We start from the raw sequence: 21,629 nt of genomic DNA, 5'->3' as shown, positions 1-21,629 counted from the left end.
AGTACAGAGATCTCTTCTAGAATCTATTATACCCAGGACTGTAACAAGGGGGAACTCTAATAATTATGTATAGATATATCAGAGGTCAGTACAGAGATCTCCCCTATCATTTATTATACCGAGGACTGTAAAAAGGTGGCGCTCTAATGATTATGTTTAGATATATCAGTGGTCAGTACAGAGATCTCTCCCATCATCTATTTTACGCTGAACTGTAGCAAGGGGGTGCTCTAATAACTATGCATAATACATCAGGGGTCAGTACAGAGATGTCTCCCATCATCTACTTTACCCAGGACTGTAACAATGGGGCGCTCAAACAATTATGTATAGATATATCAGGGGTCAGTACAGAGATCTCTCCCATCATCTATTATACCCAGGACTGTAACAAGTGGGTGCTCTAATAACTATGTATAGATATATCAGAGGTCAGTACAGAGATCTCTCCCATCATCTATTATACCAAGGACTGTAACAAGGAGGCGCTCTAATAACTATGTATAATATATAAGGGGTCAGTACAGAAATCTTTTCATCATCTATTTTACCCAGAACTGTAACAAGGGGGCGCTCTAAAAACTATGTATAATATATAAGGGGTCAGTACAGAAATCTTTTCATCATCTATTTTACCCAGAACTGTAACAAGGTGGCGCTCTAATAAGTATGTATAATATATCAGGGGTCAGTACAGAGATCTCTCCCATCATCTATTATACCCAGGACTGTAACAAGGGGGCTGGAGTAGGTGGAGAGTAGGTGGAGCCTTGCAGTCTGAGCAGAGCTGAGCTACTGAGCAGACGTGTCTGGAGCCCTTTCCCTCTCCCTGGAGAGGTGAGGGGGCCTCCATGAGTGTACAACCTAGCACATCCTCCACTGTTCCCCGGGTGAGACCAGCGGGGAATGACGGTGTGTTACTGGTCTCAGGAGGAGAAAGACTTAGAAGATCCCAGAGGCTGATGCAGCAAGACTCCATGGAGAGTGCAGGCCATCCTGGAAAGAAAGGTGAGTCTTCCCAAGGACGGGATGGTGGCGATTCCCTTATCCAGTACAAGGGGTGGGGTGAGCGCCGTCCCGGGGAGACCACCAACAAGTATAGTGCTAGAATTCATCTATGTACTAATGAATTTGAGGCATGCGGTCAGAAACTTAAAAAGCTGCAGATGGAGCTGAAATCTTTGAAGGCTCGGGCAGAGACTGCTACAAGGAGAAAGGACCGTGTTACAATATCAGAAGAGATGGGGAAGGTGAGAGAGGCCATTAAGCTTCATTCCACTAGAAAAGAATACATTTTACAGAATGCTGGTGGATTTAAAGAAAGACTGAGCAACCAAGAGAGGTTCGACAGCATGAGGAACCTCTCTGGGAAGGAGTTAGCAGTGACCTCCGTGTCTGACAGTGAGGAGGATGAGGCAGGTGTAATGGTGTCTCCAGGTGTGATGTCCTGCAGGGCGTCTCTATCACCTGTGGAGATTTCCCAGCCCATCCCCCCAAGGCAGCCCAGCCCAAGGCTGAGTGCTTCTTACTCCTCAGATGAGGAGGAAAGGGAGGGAGAAGGTGGTTATTTAATGGCAGAAATTAAAAGAATGGAATCCCCTACTAATATGTCTAATCTTTCTTTTGGGGACGACCTACCTGAGGAGTGCAAAGAAAGATCAGGAAAAGGCAAGCAGAAGAAGAACAAGAAGAAGCAGCAATTACAGGTCGTATGCACACGTTTTGTACCATTTCCTAGCCCCTCTGGTCAAACAGACTCGGCATCTGTGGTGGAATGGATCAGAGGGAGAGAATCTTTCCCAGCGGCACCCAGGGGGAGGATGGGAAAGACCCCCCTGCTCAGCCGACCCCGGTACCAGTAATGGTGTTGGATGCTGAGCAGGGAGGGAAAGGTATGCCATCTGTTTTTAGTCAGGCACCTGCGGTGGGTGTTGAGACTCCCATGGACTGCACGCTCACGGGTGGTGTGCCGTCTTCCGAGATAGACCCCGCCCTCCGGAGCACGCAGGCATCCGGGGAGGGGGTGCAGGCTATCACCTTGTCAGAGGTGAATCCTGATGCCCAGAGCAGGCAGACATCAGCGGCGGTGTCAGAGTCTGGGTACGGGATCGCAGCTACTCCGGCAGCACGGGACACCAGGGCATCGGCGGCGGTGCCGGCATCTAGGAAGGGGGCGGAGCCTAGTGACATTACAGTGGCAAAATCGGTGACATCAGGTCATGGAGGTCAAATAGCAGTTGGAGTGAAGAAGGCTTCTCCTGTTTCAGGGGTACTAGTGTCAACAGGGATGCAGGTGGTGGGACGTGAAAGTGTGAAGGAGGTCCAGGGGAAGGGGCTACATAAGGGTGGGTGTAGCATATCTACTGTGGTTGCAGAGGAGGAGGGTGGTAGTAGGAATGCTGGTAGGAGCACTGAGGATGGTAGTGGATCCAGAGTCACAGGAGGGGAGGAGAGGATGCCTGGGATGGTAGTGGCAGGTGCAGTGGGATGGGAAACCGTGAGTGATATAAAGAGTGTTTCTTCTGAATTAGGAAAGTCAGGAGGGTGTCCGGCTATGAAGACTAGCCCGTACATTATAAGGGTGACCGGGGGGTCCATGCAGGGTGTAGTTGGTCCCAGATTGTGGGGAGAGGCTCAAAACCTGGTCACCTCCTCTGCCGATGTACAACAGCCGGAGTCTAGGGATGGGAGGGCAGTTTGTCCAGAAAGGGATGCTGTGGGGATGATTGCCCACCCATCTGGTCCTATGGTTAGTGGTGCTGCATCTTCAGATGGTTTTGGTGGAGATGCTGCATTATCTACAGATAATAGGACTGGTGCCCAGGAACAGGCCAGGGCTGATGTTGCCGTAGTGGGGGGTGCGGTGGGGGCTGTGTCTGACCCATCTCCCCTCCCGGTGGTGCCTGGCCCCAAAAGTTATGCTGGAGCAGTTACCGGGGGGGGGGGGGGGCAGAGAGGCCTTTTTCCCGTGGGGCTGGACAGGGAAATTTACAGCGACGTCTCTTGGAGGCCCTGAGGCGGGGAGAAAAGACGGCCAATAAAGGGGGTGAGCAGGTTAACCTCGAGTTCTGGATCCAGCGGCATGGACTTGGGGCCTTCCGAGAGAATAGAGGAAATTGGTCGCTCCCAACAAGCGGGCCATCGGGGGCCAGAAGGAATGTAGTCCGTCTTCGGCATATAGGTAGCGGAGATACATGCCCAAAATGGGGGAAGGTGGTTGAGCTCCTGCTGAATATGGGCTTCAGGGCATATGACATCTTTGCCCTGATCCATCCTTTTTGGCACCTCGGAGTTTGATATCAGCTTTGTTCGGTCAGAGGGTCTTGAACTTTTCTGGTCGAATTATGAGCTGGTTCAGACTAGGCCCGACTGGTGGGATTTTGAGGTGATTCCCATTTCCCACCAGGACACGGTGAAGTCAGTGACCGTTTTAACCCGTAATGAGTCACTGTCGTTCATTGACATCATGACCTGGATATCTCGTTATGGGGAGGTGCAGGGTAACCCCACAAAAAACCGTGACGAGTACGGCATCTGGTCTGGAGCCTGGACTTTCCTGGTGAAATTGAGGCGGTCCGGAAACTCTGTTACCCACATTCCCTCCTCTGCTTTCTTGGGAAGAGATAGGATCCTGGCCTTTTACCAGGGGCAGCCAAAGGTCTGTCACAAGTGCGGTGACCCCACACATTTCAGTGCGGCATGTACCAAAGTGATGTGTACATTGTGTGGGGGAGAGGGTCACCATGCCGCCTCGTGTACAGACATTTGCCGCAACCTGTGTGGTGTCCTAGGACACCCCTTCAGTCGCTGTCCTCAGCATGCCCGTGCTGATGTTGCTCCTGATCCGACTGGGGTACCCCGGGGCAGCGGGGCCTCAGCTGGAGAGGGGGAGGGCGGAAGTAGCGGGTCTGGAGGTCCGGTGATGGAAAAAGGTGGAAGAGTGAGTAAGACCAGACAGCAGATGTCCCGAAAGGAGGCAGGGGAAGGGAGGGACTCCAGTAGGATGACCCTGGTCCCTGTTTCCCAAGGGCCAGTGACCACCTCTGAGGACATAAGGGGCAGCGATTTGGAGGAAGAGGTCAGGAGACTGGCAAGAGAGGAGGACGAAAGGTCCAGTTCCCTATCAAGTTCCCATCCAGAAGACAGTTTGGATGAGGAGAGTAGGGAATGGCAAAAGGAAAAACGTAAGAAGGATAAACAGAATAAAAAGTAGGGGAAAAAGAAATCTCCCCCTCCAGATGCTAAAGGAGGGCCAAACCTGCTCCCCTCTGGTCATCTTAACAAACCGCTTTCAGACTCTGGAAGGGGGCGACCCTGAATCCTCCTCATTAGAGGAGGAGGAGGTGGGGGAGCCAAGGAATAGAATAGTGCCGGTGGGGGACGTCGCTCCCCTCCCCCCTGGGGGGCCACAAGTTCCTCCGGGGGTTAGGGGAGACTCAGTGCCACGGGACAAAGGTGAGGGCTCCTCTCCGAATCTGGAGGGGGGTTCGCAAAAAGAAATAAACAATCATGTAAAAAATATAAATATTGTAGAAATGGATATGTCGGAGTGTTTAAAAAGGGGTGGTAGGGATTCTGGTGGAGAATCGGGTAATGTAAAGAAGAGAGCTGTCCAACTCGATCACCCTTGATGGTGGCACTCACCCCGTTGACGTTGGCGACCATTAATGTCGCTAGCATTAAGTCTGATATGGCTCGCTTTATGGCCTTTGATTTTTTCAGCCGGAATGAAGCTGATATTTTGTTTTTGCAAGAGACCAGGCTAACAGACCTGGCCAGTATCCATAAAGCAAAGAGGGAGTGGACTCATGGGCCCTCCTATTGGTCTCTTGCGGCCGAACCATATAGCGGGGTGGCGGTTCTTTTTAAAACCGCTGCGGTTGAATGCAGACGGGTAATCGAGGTGGAAATGGGGAGGTGCTTGGTCTTGGATGTCCTTATGAGAGGTCAAGAGCTTCGGCTCATAAATATTTATGGTCCTCAGAGCAAGAACGAGAGGAAGGACCTCTTCATAAGGATCAAGCCCTTTCTTTTTACGAGTCGACTGGTGATCTTTGGCGGAGACTTCAATAATGTCTCAAGGCTCTGTGATAGGGGAGGTGCCAGAGACAAGTTGGCTTACGACAGCGTCGCTTTGAATAATATAGTGAGTGAGGCTCGCCTGGTGGATGTCCACGTTCGGCACACCACAGGCGACACGGGGTTCACTTTTTATCGAGGTAGTTGTAGATCTAGAATAGATTGGTTTTATTTAAAGGAGGAGGCTGTCTCCTCACCAATTCTGGTGGTGGAGGTGGAATTCTCCGATCACTGTTTAATTATGTTTTCTCTGAATGTTTCAGAAACCCCTCAGATGGGAAGAGGTTTATGGAAGTTAAATTCGGCACTCCTGGAGGAGGAGGAAATAAGACAGTCCTTTGAGGATTTTCTGCAGAGCCAGCTTCCACTGATGGGCCTTTGTAACAGTAAGTCAGAGTGGTGGGAGATCTTCAAGAAACGGGTTGCAAAATATTTCCGTGAGCTCTCAAACCTCAGAAGTTTGACCCAGTACCGTTTATATCAAGCTTTGAGGAGGAAACTCGAGCAAATTGTCTCGACTGGGGGCAGCCGTGAGGAGGCCTCCAGGGTGAAAGCCTTGCTGAAGGGATGTCAGTATGATAGGCACACATCTTTAGTTTTTGAGAGGGATTTCGGGAAATTCCGCTCGCCTGACCCCTACAGAAACTGTAAGTTGTCAGTGAATAGTAGGTTGGTAACAGGTCTGGTTGATAGTACAGGATCTCTGAAAAGGTCCAGTTCAGGGATCCTGGAGGTCGTCAGATCTTTCTACTCACACCTTTTGGCAAGGAAGGATCTAGATCGAGTCAAGATGTCGGCTTTCCTGGCTGATACCATCCCTGAGCAGGGGGTGGCGTCGTCGCTTGACGTTATGACGGAACCGATCAGGGAAGAGGAAGTGAGACTGGCCTTTGATGGGCTTGCGCTCAAGAAAACACCAGGTCCGGATGGCTTAACATCCGAATTTTATAAGACCTTTAAGGAGCTGTTGGCTCCCCTGTTGACCGAGATATTTAATGAATGTCTATCCTCGGGCATTCTGCCAGAGTCAATGAGGAGGTCGGCCCTGATCATTTTGTCAAAGGGTAAAGATCCATCCCAGATTGAGAATTGGCTTCCCATAGCGCTTCTCAATATGGACCGGAAGGTTCTTGTAAAGATCATTTTTAACAGGCTGGTGTATTTTGCACTCAAACTACTTTCGGGGGACCAGCACTGCTCTGTTCCTGGCCGAAGTACTTTCAGTGCTGTACTGGGTGTCCGGGAGGCTGTGGAACAGGGTAGGGCCGGTAATTGGAAAGGGTTCTTGCTGTCCTTGGATCAGGCGAAGGCCTTTGATAGGGTTGGCCATGAGTACCTCTGGTCAGTCCTTCTGAGATACGGTTTACCAATAGGGTTTATTGATTGGCTTAAAGTTTTGTATGCAGGGGCTGAGAGTTTCCCGCTGGTGAACGGTTGGGTCGGGCACCTCTTTGGGGTGGGGTCCGGTGTCTGCCAGGGTTGTCCTTTGAGCCCATTGATATATGTGTTCGCAATTGACCCCTTTTTAAGGCGGTTGAGTGGCGGACCATTGGCGGGGGTCGGGATGGGCCTGGAGGGGCCGGAGTCTGCACTTAGGGAGGTGGCCTACGCTGACGATGTCACTGTCTTTGTCTCGTCCAAGGAGGAGGCTGGATGGGTGATGTCAGAGGTGGTTAGGTATTCGGAGGCTTCCGGATCCCGAGTCAATTGGGACAAGTGTGAAAGTCTCTGGCTGGGGGTAGGAGATCCTGATTTTAGTCTCCCGGACACTCTCCCAGAGCCTCAAGAATTTGCAAAAGTTTTAGGCATCCAATTTGGCCAGGGTGATTACCCAGGGAGAAATTGGGACGGTAAACTGAAAGATGCCAGTCAGAAGGTTGACCAGTGGAAGGGATGGTCTTTGTCCTTGAGAGAAAGGGTTAGCCTTATCAAGACTTTCCTGCTCCCGTTGTTAATCTATTTGGGCAGTGTATGTATCTTGCCAGAGCCTCTCTGGACACGGGTCTATAGTCCGTTCTTCCAGCTGTTGTGGGGGAACCGACTAAACCTAGTAAAGCGGGAGGTCACATACCGCACAAGGAGACTAGGGGGGTTGTGTATGGTCAACCCTGTGGTATTCCTAGTGAATACCTTTCTTAAAACCAATATAGCAAACTTCTGGAATACAGGAAGGGCTCCTTTGTGGGTAGTCTCCTCTAGGGCATGGTTTCAGCCTTTCTTCCAGGAATGGGAGACAGGAGGGCGTGTGAAAGATTTTCGTTCAACCCATGGACATCTCCCGACTTACGTTGCGCCGGTTCTGAAGGTTATCCGTCGCTGGGGTTTGGGAGCTGAGGAGCTTAGGACTCTGTCAAGGAGGTTCCTTGACAATAGGGTTCTGGTCACCCGCTTCCAAAATCCACTGGCCCTCAGGGACTGCCCAGGTCAGAACCTAGAGGTAGGGTTAGTTTTGTTAAATTCAGTAAGGGTCCCATTGAAGTTTTGGGATTTGGCCTGGCGCTCCTTCCATGGTAAGTTGTATGTGAGGGATAACTTGAAGTACAGAAAGGTGGAGGAGAGGGACTGTCCCCGGGAGGAGTATGGCTCTGTAGTGGAAACTATGGAGCATTTCTTACTTCAGTGTCCCTTTAATACAGAGGTCTATAGAAGGGTAGGGGCTTCCATCGGTTGGCCTAGGCTGGCTGTCCTCTCCTATCCTGAGTGGGCCTATGGGGCATTCAGAGATCTGGGTGGACGGGACAGGTGCACATTATATCTAGTTAGTCTAGTGGTTAGGTACTACACGTGGCACGCGCGGTGTTTAGTTTCGACGCGTCAAAAAATCTTCCCTGTGGATGTGGTGTGTAGGGACATCCTCGGTGACCTGGTGAAGGTGCGTTCTTTGGAGTTCAACAGGTTGGGTGCACTCAGGGCCTCTCGCCTATGGAGGGTTCTTTCTTTTGGAGTGCCCTAGCTTGGGGTCTCCTTTCCCGGTGATGGGCTAATTCTATTCACTTGATAGCTTTTTGTTTTAGTAAATAGAGGAAGAAAAGAGGGCTTGTAAGCACTGAACTTGAGCTTCTTAATGGTATAAGGTGTGTGGTATGTAGGGTATAAGGTGTCATATTAGTATAAACTAAGAAGAAGAAAGTATAAAAAAATAAAAAATTAAAAAAAAAAATAAATAAATAAAAAATAAAATAAAAAATAAAAAAAAATATATATATATATATAAAGAAAAAAAATTTTTTAATAAAAAAAAAAAATGTATGTATATACATATGTGTATATTATTAAAAAAAAAAAAGTTTATATTTCTGTCCATTATTTCTGTAGGCGGGTATTTGGGTTATGTTTTCTTTTTGAGATCTGGTTTTGTTTTTAGGTTTATATTTAGGCCACATGGGGGAGAAAAGAAGAGGGGGTAAAAAAATAAATAAATAAATAAAAATGCGTGTGTGTGTTTATATATTGCGTATGGTAAACTGTATTATGGAGAGTATAATTATCACAAATGAATAATGATGTATATATTCACGGTGTAAAAGAGATGGTCGGTGCAGCTCCTGCTGTGGCTTCTGCTACAATTTCTGTAACACATCTTTGTGCAGCATCGGTCTTGGTGGGGTATGACCTCGTTAGTAATTGTATCCTTTTCTATTCTGTTTCCGGACGGACGGTAAATACCTGAGGAACACCTGGAGTCCGAACAAAAGGGCCCTAACCAGAAAACATCTGGCTTACAAGGAAGTCTGAAGTGGGCGCATACTGGAGGTCCGATGGATACAGTTTGAAGCAAACCTGTTTATGTTGTCTTGGACATTTTTGTTGTTTTCCTGGCTTAGTCCAAAAGGCTTGTTTTGTTATGTTTTTCATTTTTCTAATAAAATAGAGTTACAGAGATCTCTCCCATCATCTATTATACCCAGTACTGTAACAAGGGGGCGCTCTAATAACTATGTATGATATATCAGGAGTCAGTACAGAGATCTCTCCCCTTACTTATTACACCCAGGACTGTTACATGGGGGTGCTCTAGTAACTATGTATAGAATTATCAGGGGTCAGTACAGAGATCTCTCCCACCATTTTTTAATACCCAGGACTGTAATAAGAGGGCGCTCTAATAAATATGCACAGATATATGAAGGGGCTGTACAGAGATCTCTCCCATCATCTATTATACTCAGGACTGAAACAAGAGGGTGCTCCAATAAGTATGTATAGGTATATCAGAGGTCAGTACAGAGATCTCTCCCATCATCTATTATACCCAGGACTGTAACAAGAGGGCGCTCTAAAAACTATGCACAGATATATCAAGGGGCAGTACAGAGATCTCTCCCATCATCTATTACACCCAGGACTGTAACAAGGGGGTGCTCTAATAACTATGTATAGAAATATCAGGGGTCAGTACAACGATCTCCACCATCATCTATAATACCAAGGAATGTAACCAGGGGGCGCTCTAATAGCTATTTATAGATGAGCCTCGTGTGGCGCAGAGTGTAAGCTCTTGCCTACGACCTGAAGGTTGCAAGTTCGATCCCCACATGCGTCAGGTAGCCGGCTCAAGGTTGACTCAGCCTTCCATCCTCCCGAGGTCGGTAAAATGAGAAACCAGCTTGGTGGGGGGTAATTAAGTAATAATTACCTGAAAGCGCTGCGTAATAAGTTGGCGCTATACAAATACCAAGACTTATCTGGTGTCAGTACAGAGATCTCTCCCATCATCTATTATACTCAGGACTGTAACAAGGGGGTGCTCTAATAAGTAAGTACAGATATATCAGGGGTCAGTACAGAGATCTTTCCCATCATCTATTATACCCAGGACTGTAACAAGGGGGCGCTCTAATAACTATGTTTAATATATCAAGGGGTCAGTACAGAGATCTCTCCCATCATCTATTATACCCAGGACTGTAACAAGGGGGCTCTCTAATAACTATGTATAATATATCAGGTGTCAGTACACAGATCTCTTCATCTATTTTACCCAGGACTGTAACAAGGGGGCGCTCTAATAAATATGTATAGATATATCAGGGGTCAGTACAGAGATCTCTTCCATCATCTATAATACCAAGGACTGTAACAAGGGGGCGCTCTAAAAGCTATGTAGAGTATATAAGGGGTCAGTACAGAGATCTCTCCTATCATTTATTATAGCCAGGACTGTAACAAGGGGGCGCTCTAATAACTATGTAGAGATGTGTCAGGGGTCAGTACAGAAATCTCTCCCACTATGTATTATACCCAGGACTGTAACAAGGGGGTGCTCTAGTAACTATGTATAATATATCAGTGGTCAGTACAGAGATCTCTCCATCTATTATACCCAGGACTGTAACAAGGGGGCGCTCTAATAACTATATATAGATATATCAGTGGTCAGTAGAGAGATCTCTCCCATCATCTATTACACCGAGGACTGTAACAAGGGGGTGCTCTAGTAACTATGTATAATATATCAGTGGTCAGTACAGTGATCTCTCCCATCATCTATTATACCCAGGACTGTAACAAGGGAGCGCTCTAATAACTATGTATAATATATCAGTGGTCAGTACAGAGATCTCTCCATCTATTATACCCAGGACTGTAACAAGGGGGTGCTCTAATAACTATGTATAATATATCAGTGGTCAGTAGAGAGATCTCTCCCACCATCTATAATACCCAGGATTGTAGCGAGGGGGCGCTCTAATAACTATGTATAATATATCATTGATCATTACAGAGATCTCTCCCACCATCTATAATACCAAGGACTGTAACAAGGGGTCGCTCTAATAACTATGTATAGATATATCAATGGTCAGTACAGGGATCTCTCCCATCATCTATTATACCCAGGACTGTAACAAGGAGGTGCTCTAAAAGCTATGTAGAATATATACGGGGTCAGTGAAAAGATCTCTGCTATCATTTATTATACCCAGGACTGTAACAAGGGGGCGCTCTAATGACTATATATAACAATATCAGGGGTCCGTACAGAGATCTCTCCCATCATCTATTATACCCAGGACTGTAATAAGGGGGCGCTCTAATAACTATGTTTAGTATATCAAGGGGTCAGTACAGAGATCTCTCCCATCATCTATTATACCCAGGACAGTAACAAGGGGGCGCTCTAATAACTATGTATAATATATCAGGGGTCAGTACAGAGATCTCTCCCATCATCTGTTATACCCAGGACTGTAACAAGGGGGTGCTCTAATTACTATGTATAATATATCAGTGGTCAGTACAGAGATCTCTCCCACCATCTATAATACAAAGGACTGTAATGAGGGGGCACTTTAATAACTATGTATAATATATCAGTGATCAGTACAGAGATATCTCCCATCATCTATTATACCCAGGACTGTAACAAGGGGTCGCTCTAATAACTATGTATAGATATATCAATGGTCAGTACAGGGATCTCTCCCATCATCTATTATACCCAGGACTGTAACAAGGAGGTGCTCTAAAAGCTATGTAGAATATATACGGGGTCAGTGAAAAGATCTCTGCTATCATTTATTATACCCAGGACTGTAACAAGGGGGCGCTCTAATGACTATATATAACTATATCAGGGGTCCGTACAGAGATCTCTCCCATCATCTATTATACCCAGGACTGTAATAAGGGGGCGCTCTAATAACTATGTTTAGTATATCAAGGGGTCAGTACAGAGATCTCTCCCATCATCTATTATACCCAGGACAGTAACAAGGGGGCGCTCTAATAACTATGTATAATATATCAGGGGTCAGTACAGAGATCTCTCCCATCATCTGTTATACCCAGGACTGTAACAAGGGGGTGCTCTAATTACTATGTATAATATATCAGTGGTCAGTACAGAGATCTCTCCCACCATCTATAATACAAAGGACTGTAATGAGGGGGCGCTTTAATAACTATGTATAATATATCAGTGATCAGTACAGAGATATCTCCCATCATCTATTATACTCAGGACTGAAACAAGAGGGTGCTCCAATAAGTATGTATAGGTATATCAGAGGTCAGTACAGAGATCTCTCCCATCATCTATTATACCCAGGACTGTAACAAGAGGGCGCTCTAAAAACTATGCACAGATATATCAAGGGGCCGTACAGAGATCTCTCCCATCATCTATTATACCCAGGACTGTAATAAGGGGGCGCTCTAATAACTATGTTTAGTATATCAAGGGGTCAGTACAGAGATCTCTCCCATCATCTATTATACCCAGGACAGTAACAAGGGGGCGCTCTAATAACTATGTATAATATATCAGGGGTCCGTACAGAGATCTCTCCCATCATCTGTTATACCCAGGACTGTAACAAGGGGGTGCTCTAATTACTATGTATAATATATCAGTGGTCAGTACAGAGATCTCTCCCACCATCTATAATACAAAGGACTGTAATGAGGGGGCGCTTTAATAACTATGTATAATATATCAGTGATCAGTACAGAGATATCTCCCATCATCTATTATACCCAGGACTGTAACAAGGGGGCGCTCTAATAACTAAGTATAATATATCAGTGATCATTACAGAGATCTCTCCCACCTCTATTATACCCAGGACTGTAACAAGGGAGCACTCTAGTAACTACGTAAAGATATATCAGGAGTCAGTACAGAGATTTCTCCCTTCATCTATAATACCCAGGATTGTACCAAGGGGCTCTCTAATACCTATATATAGATATATCATGTATTATACCAAGGACTTTAACAAGGGGCGCTCTAATAGCTATGTAAATTTTATAAGGGGTCAGTACAGAGATCTCTCCCATCATTTATTATACCGAGGACTGTAACAAGGGGGCGCTCTAATAACTATTTATGATATATCAGGGGTCAGTTCAGAGATGTCTACCCTTACTTATTATACCCAGGACTGTTACATGGGGGTGCTCTAGTAACTATGTATAGAATTATCAGGGTCAGTACAGAGATCTCTCCCACCATTTTTTAATACCAAGGACTGTAATAAGAGGGCGCTCTAATAACTATGCACAGATATATCAAGGGGCAGTACAGAGATCTCTCCCATCATCTACTATACTGATGATTGAAACAAGGGGGTGCTCTAATAAGTATGTATAGATATATCAGGGGGCAGTACAGAGATCTCTCCCATCATCTATTATACCCAGTGCTGTAACAAGGGGCTGCTCCATTAACTATGTGTATATAAGAGGTCAGTACAGAGATCTCTCCCATCATCTATTATACCCAGGACTGTAACATGGGGGCGCTCTAATAACTATGTATGATATATCAGGGGTCAGTACAGAGATCTCTCCCATCATCTAGTATACCCAGGACTGGAACAAGGGGGCGCTCCATTAACTATGTGTATATAAGAGGTCAGTACAGAGATCTCTCCCATCATCTATTATACCCAGGACTGTAAAAAGGGGGATGCTCTAAGAACTATGTATAGATATATCAGGGGTCAGTACAGAGATCTCTCCCATCATCTATTATACACAGGACTGTAACAAGGGGGCGCTCTAATAACTAAGTATAATATATCAGTGGTCAGTACAGAGATCTCTCCCACCATCTATAATACCAAGGACTGTAACGAGGGGGCGCTCTAATAACTATGTATAATATATCAGTGATCATTACAGAGATCTCTCCCACCATCTATAATACCAAGGACTGTAACAAGGGGTCGCTCTAATAACTATGTATAGATATATCAATGGTCAGTACAGAGATCTCTCCCATCATCTATTATACCCAGGACTGTAACAAGGAGGTGCTCTAAAAGCTATGTAGAGTATATACAGGGTCAGTGCAAAGATCTCTCCTATCATTTATTATACCCAGGACTGTAACAAGGGGGCGCTCTAATGACTATATATAACTATATCAGGGGTCCGTACAGAGATCTCTCCCATCATCTATTATACCCAGGACTGTAACAAGGGGGCGCTCTAACAACTATGTTTAATATATCAAGGGGTCAGTACAGAGATCTCTCCCATCATCTATTATACCCAGGACAGTAACAAGGGGGCGCTCTAATAACTATGTATAATATATCAGGGGTCAGTACAGAGATCTCTCCCATCATCTGTTATACCCAGGACTGTAACAAGGGGGTGCTCTAATTACTATGTGTAATATATCAGTGGTCAGTACAGAGATCTCTCCCACCATCTATAATACAAAGGACTGTAATGAGGGGGCGCTTTAATAACTATGTATAATATATTAGTGATCAGTACAGAGATCTCTCCCATCATCTATTATACCCAGGACTGTAACAAGGGGGCGCTCTAATAACAACGTAGAGATATATCAGCGGTCAGTACAGAGATCTCTCCCATGATGTATTATACCCAGGACTGTAACAAGGAGGTGCTCTAATAACTATGTAGAGATGTATCAGGTGTCAGTACAGAAATCTCTCCCACCATGTATTATACCAAGGACTGTAACAAGGGGGCGCTCTAATAACTATGTATAGATATATCAGGGGTCAGTACAGTGATCTCTCCTTTCATCTATAATACCCAGGACTGTAACAAGGGGGTGCTCCAGTAACTACGTATAGATATATCAGGGGTCAGTACAGTGATCTCTCCTTTCATCTATAATACCCAGGATTGTACCAAGGGGCGCTCTAATACCTATATATACATATATCAGGGGTCAGTACAGAAATCCCTCCCATTATGTATTTTACCCAGGACTGTAACAAGGGGGCGCTCTAATAACTATGTTTAATGTAGAAGTGGTCAGTAGAAAGAACTTTCCCATCATCTAGTATACCAAGGAATGTAACAAGGGGGCGCTCTAATAGCTATGTAAAGTATAAAAGGGGTCAGTACAGAGATCTCTCCCATCATCTATTATACCCAGGACTGTAACAAGGGGGCACTCTAGTAACTATCTATAGAATTATCCGGGGTCAGTACAGAGATCTCTCCCATCATCTATTATACCCAGGACTGTAACAAGGGGGCGCTCTAGTAACTATCTATAGAATTATCCGGGGTCAGTACAGAGATCTCTCCCATCATCTATTATACTCAGGACTGGAACAAGGGGGTGCTCTAATAAGTAAGTACAGATATATCAGGGGTCAGTACACAGATCTCTCCCATCATCTTTTATACCAAGGACTGTAACAAGGGGGGCGCTCTAATAACTATGTATAGATATATCAGGGGTCAGTACAGAGATCTCTCCCATCATCTATTATACCAAGGACTGTAACAAGGGGGAACGCTCTAAGAACTATGTATAGATATATCAAGGGTCAGTACAGTGATCTCTCCCATCATCTATTATACCCAGGACTGTAACAAGGGGGCGCTCTAATAACTATGTATAATATATCATAAGTCAGTACAGAGATCTCTCCATTTATTATACCCAGGACTGTAACAAGGGGGCGCTCTCATAACTATGTATGATATATCAGGGGTCAGTACAGAGAGCTCTCCCACCATCTATTATACTCAGGACTGTAACAAGGGAGCGCTCTGATAATTATGTATGATATATCAAGGGTCAGTATAGAGATCTGTCCCATCATCTATAATACCCAGGACTGTAACAAGCGAGCGCTCTGATAACTATGTATAGATATATCAGTGCTCATTACAGAGATCTCTCCATCATCTATTATTCCCAGGACTTTAACAAGGGGGCGCACTAATAACTATGTATAGATATATCAGTGGTTCAGTACAGAGATCTCTCCCACCATCTGCTATACCCAGGACTGTAGCAAGGGGGTGCTCTAATAACTTTGTATAATATATCAGTGGTCAGTACAGAGATGTCTCCCATCATCTACTTTACCCAGGACTGTAGCAAGGGGGTGCTCTAATAACTTTGTATAATATATCAGGGGTCAGTACATAGATCTCTCCCATCATCTATTATACCCAGGACTGTAACAAGTGGGCGCTCTAATAACTATGTATAGATATATCAGAGGTCAGTACAGAGATCTCTCCCATCATCTATTATACCAAGGACTGTAACAAGGGGGCGCTCTGATAACTATGTATAGATATATCAGTGGTCAGTACAGAGATCTGTCCATCATCTGCTATACCTAGTACTGTAACAAGGAGGCGCTCTTATAACTATGTATAATATATAAGGGGTCAGTACAGAGATCTTTTCATCATCTATTTTACCCAGAACTGTAACAAGGGGGCGCTCTAATAACTATGTATAGATATATCAGGGTCAGTACAGAGATCTCTCCCCTCATCTATTATACCCAAGACTGTTACAAGGGGGCGCTCTAATAACTATGTATAGATATATCAGGGGTCAGTACAGAGACCTCTCCATCATCTATTATACCCCGGGATGTAGCAAGGGGTCCCTCTGATAACTATGTATAATATATCAGGGATCAGTACAGAGGTCTCTCCTACCATCTATTATACTCAGGACTGTTACAAGGGGGTACTCTAATAACTATGTATGATATATTAGGGGTCAGTACAAAGATCTCTACCACCATCTGCTATACTCAGGACTGTAGCAAGGGGGCGCTCTAATAACTATGTATTATATTTCAGTGGTCAGTACAGAGACCTCTCTCAATCATCTATTATACCCAGGACTGTAACAAGGGGGCACTCTGATAACTATGTATAGATATATCAGAGGTCAGTACAGAGATCTCTCCCATCATCTATTATACCAAGGACTGTAACAAGGGGGGCTCTAATAACTATGTATAGATATATCAGAGGTCAGTACAGAGATCTCTCCCATCATCTATTATACCAAGGACTGTAACAAGGGGGCGCTCTAATAACTATGTATAGATATATCAGTGGTCAGTACAGAGATCTCTCCCGTCATTTATTATACCTAGGACTGTAACAAGGGGTGCTCTAAAAGCTATGTAAAGTATATAAGCAGTCAGTACAGAGGTCTCCCCCATCATTTAGTATACCGAGGACTGTAAAAAGGGGGCGCTCTAATAATTATGTATTGATATATCAGTGGTCAGTACAGAGATCTCTCCATCATCTATTTTACACTGAACTGTAGCAAGGCGGTGCTCTAATAACTATGCATAATACATTAGGGGTCAGTACAGAGATCTCTACTAGAATCTATTATACCCAGGACTGTAACAAGGGGGCGCTCAAACAACTATGTATAATATATCAGGGGTCAGTACAGAGATCTCTCCATCATCTATTATACGCAAGAATGTTATAAGGGGGCGCTCTAATAACTATCTATGATACATCAGGGGTCAGTGCAGAGATCTCTCCCCTCATCTATTATACTCACGACTGTTACAAGGAGGCACTCTAATAATTATGTATAGATATATCAGGGGACAGTACAGAGATCTCCCCATCATCTATTATAACCAGGACTGTAACAAGGGGGCGCTTAAATACCTATGTATAATATAATAGCAAAGTATGTATGAGAGCAGCACTCCAGGGGTTAAATAAAAGAATAAATCTTTATTGTGCCCACACGACGTTTCAACCCTCCATCCAAGGGTCTTTATCAGAACTTGATAAAGACCCTTGGATGGAGGGTTGAAACGTCGTGTGGGCACAATAAAGATTTATTCTTTTATTTAACCCCTGGAGTGCTGCTCTCATACATACTTTGCTGCTGAAATTGTGATCCAGGATCCAGGATCTTTGATGAGCGTGCACCAGCTGGTGAGGACTGTCTTCCCTGCATATTTGAAGGTGAAGTGTGTGCTGTGATCAGTATTACATATTGGATTATGTATAATATAATAGGGGTCAGTACAGAGATCTCTCCCATCATCTATTATACCCTGGACTGTAACAAGGAGGCGCTCTAATAACTATATATAGATATATCAGGGGACAGTACAGAGATCTCTCCCATCATCTATTATACCCTGGACTGTAACAAGGGGGCGCTCTAATAACTATGTATAGATATATCAGGGGTCAGTACAGAGATCTCTCCCATCATCTATTATACCAGGAGTGTAACAATGGGGTACTCTAATAATTATGTATAGATATATCAGGGGTCAGTACAGAGATCTCTCCCATCATCTATTATACCCAGGGCTGTAACAAGGTGGCGCTCTAATAACTATGTATAGATATATCAGTGGTCAGTACAGAGATCTCTCCCGTCATTTATTATACCTAGGACTGTAACAAGGGGTGCTCTAAAAGCTATGTAAAGTATATAAGCAGTCAGTACAGAGGTCTCCCCCATCATTTAGTATACCGAGGACTGTAAAAAGGGGGCGCTCTAATAATTATGTATTGATATATCAGTGGTCAGTACAGAGATCTCTCCATCATCTATTTTACACTGAACTGTAGCAAGGCGGTGCTCTAATAACTATGCATAATACATTAGGGGTCAGTACAGAGATCTCTACTAGAATCTATTATACCCAGGACTGTAACAAGGGGGCGCTCAAACAACTATGTATAATATATCAGGGGTCAGTACAGAGATCTCTCCATCATCTATTATACGCAAGAATGTTATAAGGGGGCGCTCTAATAACTATGTATAGATATATCAGGGGTTAGTACAGATATCTCTCCATCATCTATTATACCCAGGCCTGTACAAGGGGGTGCTCTAATAATTATGTATAATATATCAGGGGTCAGTACAGAGCCCTCTCCGATCATGTTTTATACCCAGGACTGTAGCAAGGGGGCGCTCTAATAACTATGTATAATATATCAGTGGTTAGTACAGAGATCTCTCCCATCATCTATTATACCCAGGACTGTAACAAGGGGGCGCTCTAATAACTATGTATAGATATATCAGGGGTCAGTACAGAGATCTCTCCTATCATCTATTATACCCAGGACTTTAACAAGGGGGCGCTCTATTAACTATGTTTAATATATCAGGGGTTAGTACAGAGATCTCTCCCATCATCTATTATACCCAGGACTGTAACAAGGGGCACTCTTATAACTATGTATGGATACATCAGGGGTCAGTACAGCGATCTCTCCATCATCTATTGTACCAGGATTGTAACAAAGGGGCGCTCTAATAACTATGTATAGATATATCAGGTGTCAGTACAGAGATCTCTCCCATCATCTATTATACCCAGGACTGTAACAAGGGGGCGCTCTAATAACTATGTATAATATATCAGGGGTCCCCACAGTTACAATATTACATGTTATATCACTGATTACTCAGAAGGGTTGGCGATCCGGGGATTATTCCCAGTGTCAGATTGGAGGTAGGAAGGAATTTTCTTCCCTTAAGGCCTCCTGCCCGGGATCGGATATCTGCATTTGCACTGCCTATCCGCAGCATATAGCCCCCTTAGCATGCTATGGGAAATAGTTTCTTCCTTCATCTTGTGGTTTCCACAAGTGGTGGAAAAATCGCAGCTGTCTCCATTTTTTTGCGGATTCCGTGTAGACAGCTTGCATTGAAGTCACTGGAAGCCTTCTGACCCGCGTTCCGTCAGCAATGAAACTTGTCTTCTACCTAATTAGGGGCTTTTGCCTTCTTGTGAATTAACATTGGGGGTAATGGGCTAAACTGGATGGCCGGGGGGCTTGTTGCAGCCGCACATACTATGTTACTATCAGGCGCATGTTGAGAATTTTCAGTTTTGTGGATTTGTCACCTGCGGTCGGGCTCACTCGACCGTAGGGGTAAAACACATCAGCCGGCACATATCCGTGTAATCCTCATTCAGACGGGGCAACGATATACCCAGCGATGCCCGCTCCGGCACCTGTAGGCACCGCTGGTGGCCGCGGAGCGCTCCCCGCACCGCAGCCTGATGTTCTCTGTACATTTACACGTAGATGGCCCTTACGTGGGGCCCAAGAATCTCATGTTGGCCTGGATGTTGGAGGCCTGAAGATGGCGCCTTTCTTATCCTCCATCGTGTCACATCGCACAAATCTTATTTTGTTGAGAAGCAAATTGGCAAACCTGCAAAGAGAAGTTCATTCCTAAATAATAGGGTCTCTGTGTGTTGGATGGCCGGGACCCCTGGTGATCAGCTGTTGGGGGCCGCCCCATAGAGGTCCGCGCCTTCTGCCCTCTCTGTTAACGCCTCTCCTCTCGCCGCTAGGGCATGGTTAGGCATGACCAAGGAAAAAAGTCTTTCCTTTTTTTACCTTTCAAACTCTGCGCTATTCCGTGCGAGTTTGAATGAAATAGCGGGAAGGTCCTGCGCTATCTTTGCCGCACGTAGTGTTAACGGATGAGAGTACCGCTAGTAAAAACGACACCATTGGACTCAGGGGATTAGTGATCATCCGTCGGACTACGCCCTCAGTGTGGCTATAGCTCTGCGTGGGAGCTGCGTACACAAACCACTAAGATATTTCCAGGCTGTGAGCACTTTCTGCACAGGAGGGTTGGAGCGATCGGAGCCTTCAGCGCCGGCACGCACTCCAAGACGCCGCAAGGATAACAGCGGATTCCAATGGGAATCGCAGGCAGATTTAAGTCATTTTCAATTCTGCGTCCAAATCCTCAAGTCGCCTGTGGATTTTGGTGCAGAATTGAAGGTGTGTTGCTGCGTGAATTAGCAGGTAGATATCTGCCGAGCTGCGCTGCGGAGCCGCACGACAACCTCAGCTCAGCTAGATCTCCGCTAGTCAGACAGGGTTACCTGGCGGAGGTCCGGCCACTCCTTGGGGAGGATGTGACTGTGAACATCGATCTTCATGCTCTCAGAGTTTCTGTGGATCCCGCTTCCTCCAAGTGAGGATTTTCTGCTCTCTGATACTTTGTAGCAGCAGAATGCACCGCCCCCATATACAGCCAATCAGAAAGTGAGTCCAACGGAGAGCAAAGTGCACAACGCTGCTGCACCGTACCTGAAGGTGGGCTGAGGCCGGGATTCACAGTACGGCCCCGTCTATGCAGCACGATGCTGAGTATGAGGACAGCCGACGTCACCGCTTATAGCCAGAGTACATTATGCTTCATAATAACACACATCTCAGCTGCTGCAGAACCTCATTATACATCAGGTGCTGCAAAACACCATAATACTCACTTCAGCTCCGGCACGTATGTGGATGTACACAGCGTCCCCTAGGGCATGTGGATTTGTCCGCATCCAGGTGCCATGTCTCCCCCAGGTGCCGCAGCCACCGTCCACATGATGTAAATGGGATTCATCAGACCGGGCCGCCTGCTTCCATTGCCCCATGGTTCTGTCCTGGTGCTTTCAGTGGTGGACAGGGGTCTGCAGCCCCCCTGGACATTCCTACAGTCAGTCTTTTGTGTCTTTGCCCCCTACTCACACATCCGTGGACACTGATCACCCTGGCGCTGGACTCTTTAGGTAGGTGGTAACGCGCTTCACTATTTGGCCCTCCTCGCAGCCACCTATTTACCTGCTTCCAACTCATTAATGACAATAACGGACTGGTCACTTGCTGCCTGATGCATCCCACTATACAGCACAGGCGCCATTGTCACCGAATGTCATTCTCTGCACCCATCACTAGTTCAGATTTTTGTCTGCTCATTTTTTCTCTTTTGTCATGATGATTAATGACACATAAAGTGGTATCAAAGTCCCTGCAGTTTT

General features: G+C 45.5%; 1 protein-coding gene across 2 annotated transcripts in view; it reads right to left on the bottom strand.

The window, feature by feature from the left end:
* The window catches only part of ACMSD (aminocarboxymuconate semialdehyde decarboxylase), a 110,608-nt gene extending 89,811 nt beyond the window's left edge, over positions 1 to 20,797 (bottom strand). For both annotated transcript variants that reach the window (XM_066577327.1, XM_066577328.1), the window contains exon 1: positions 20,700 to 20,797. In XM_066577327.1, coding sequence (XP_066433424.1) covers positions 20,700 to 20,756 — 57 coding nt within the window. In that variant the 5' untranslated portion in view covers positions 20,757 to 20,797. The remainder of the gene's footprint in view (positions 1 to 20,699) is intronic.
* Between the last annotated feature and the right edge of the window lie 832 nt (positions 20,798 to 21,629).

This window comes from Eleutherodactylus coqui, chromosome 8, assembly GCF_035609145.1.
Source record: "Eleutherodactylus coqui strain aEleCoq1 chromosome 8, aEleCoq1.hap1, whole genome shotgun sequence".
NCBI lineage: Eukaryota > Metazoa > Chordata > Amphibia > Anura > Eleutherodactylidae > Eleutherodactylus > Eleutherodactylus coqui.
This window is presented reverse-complemented; position numbering and strand designations above follow the sequence as displayed.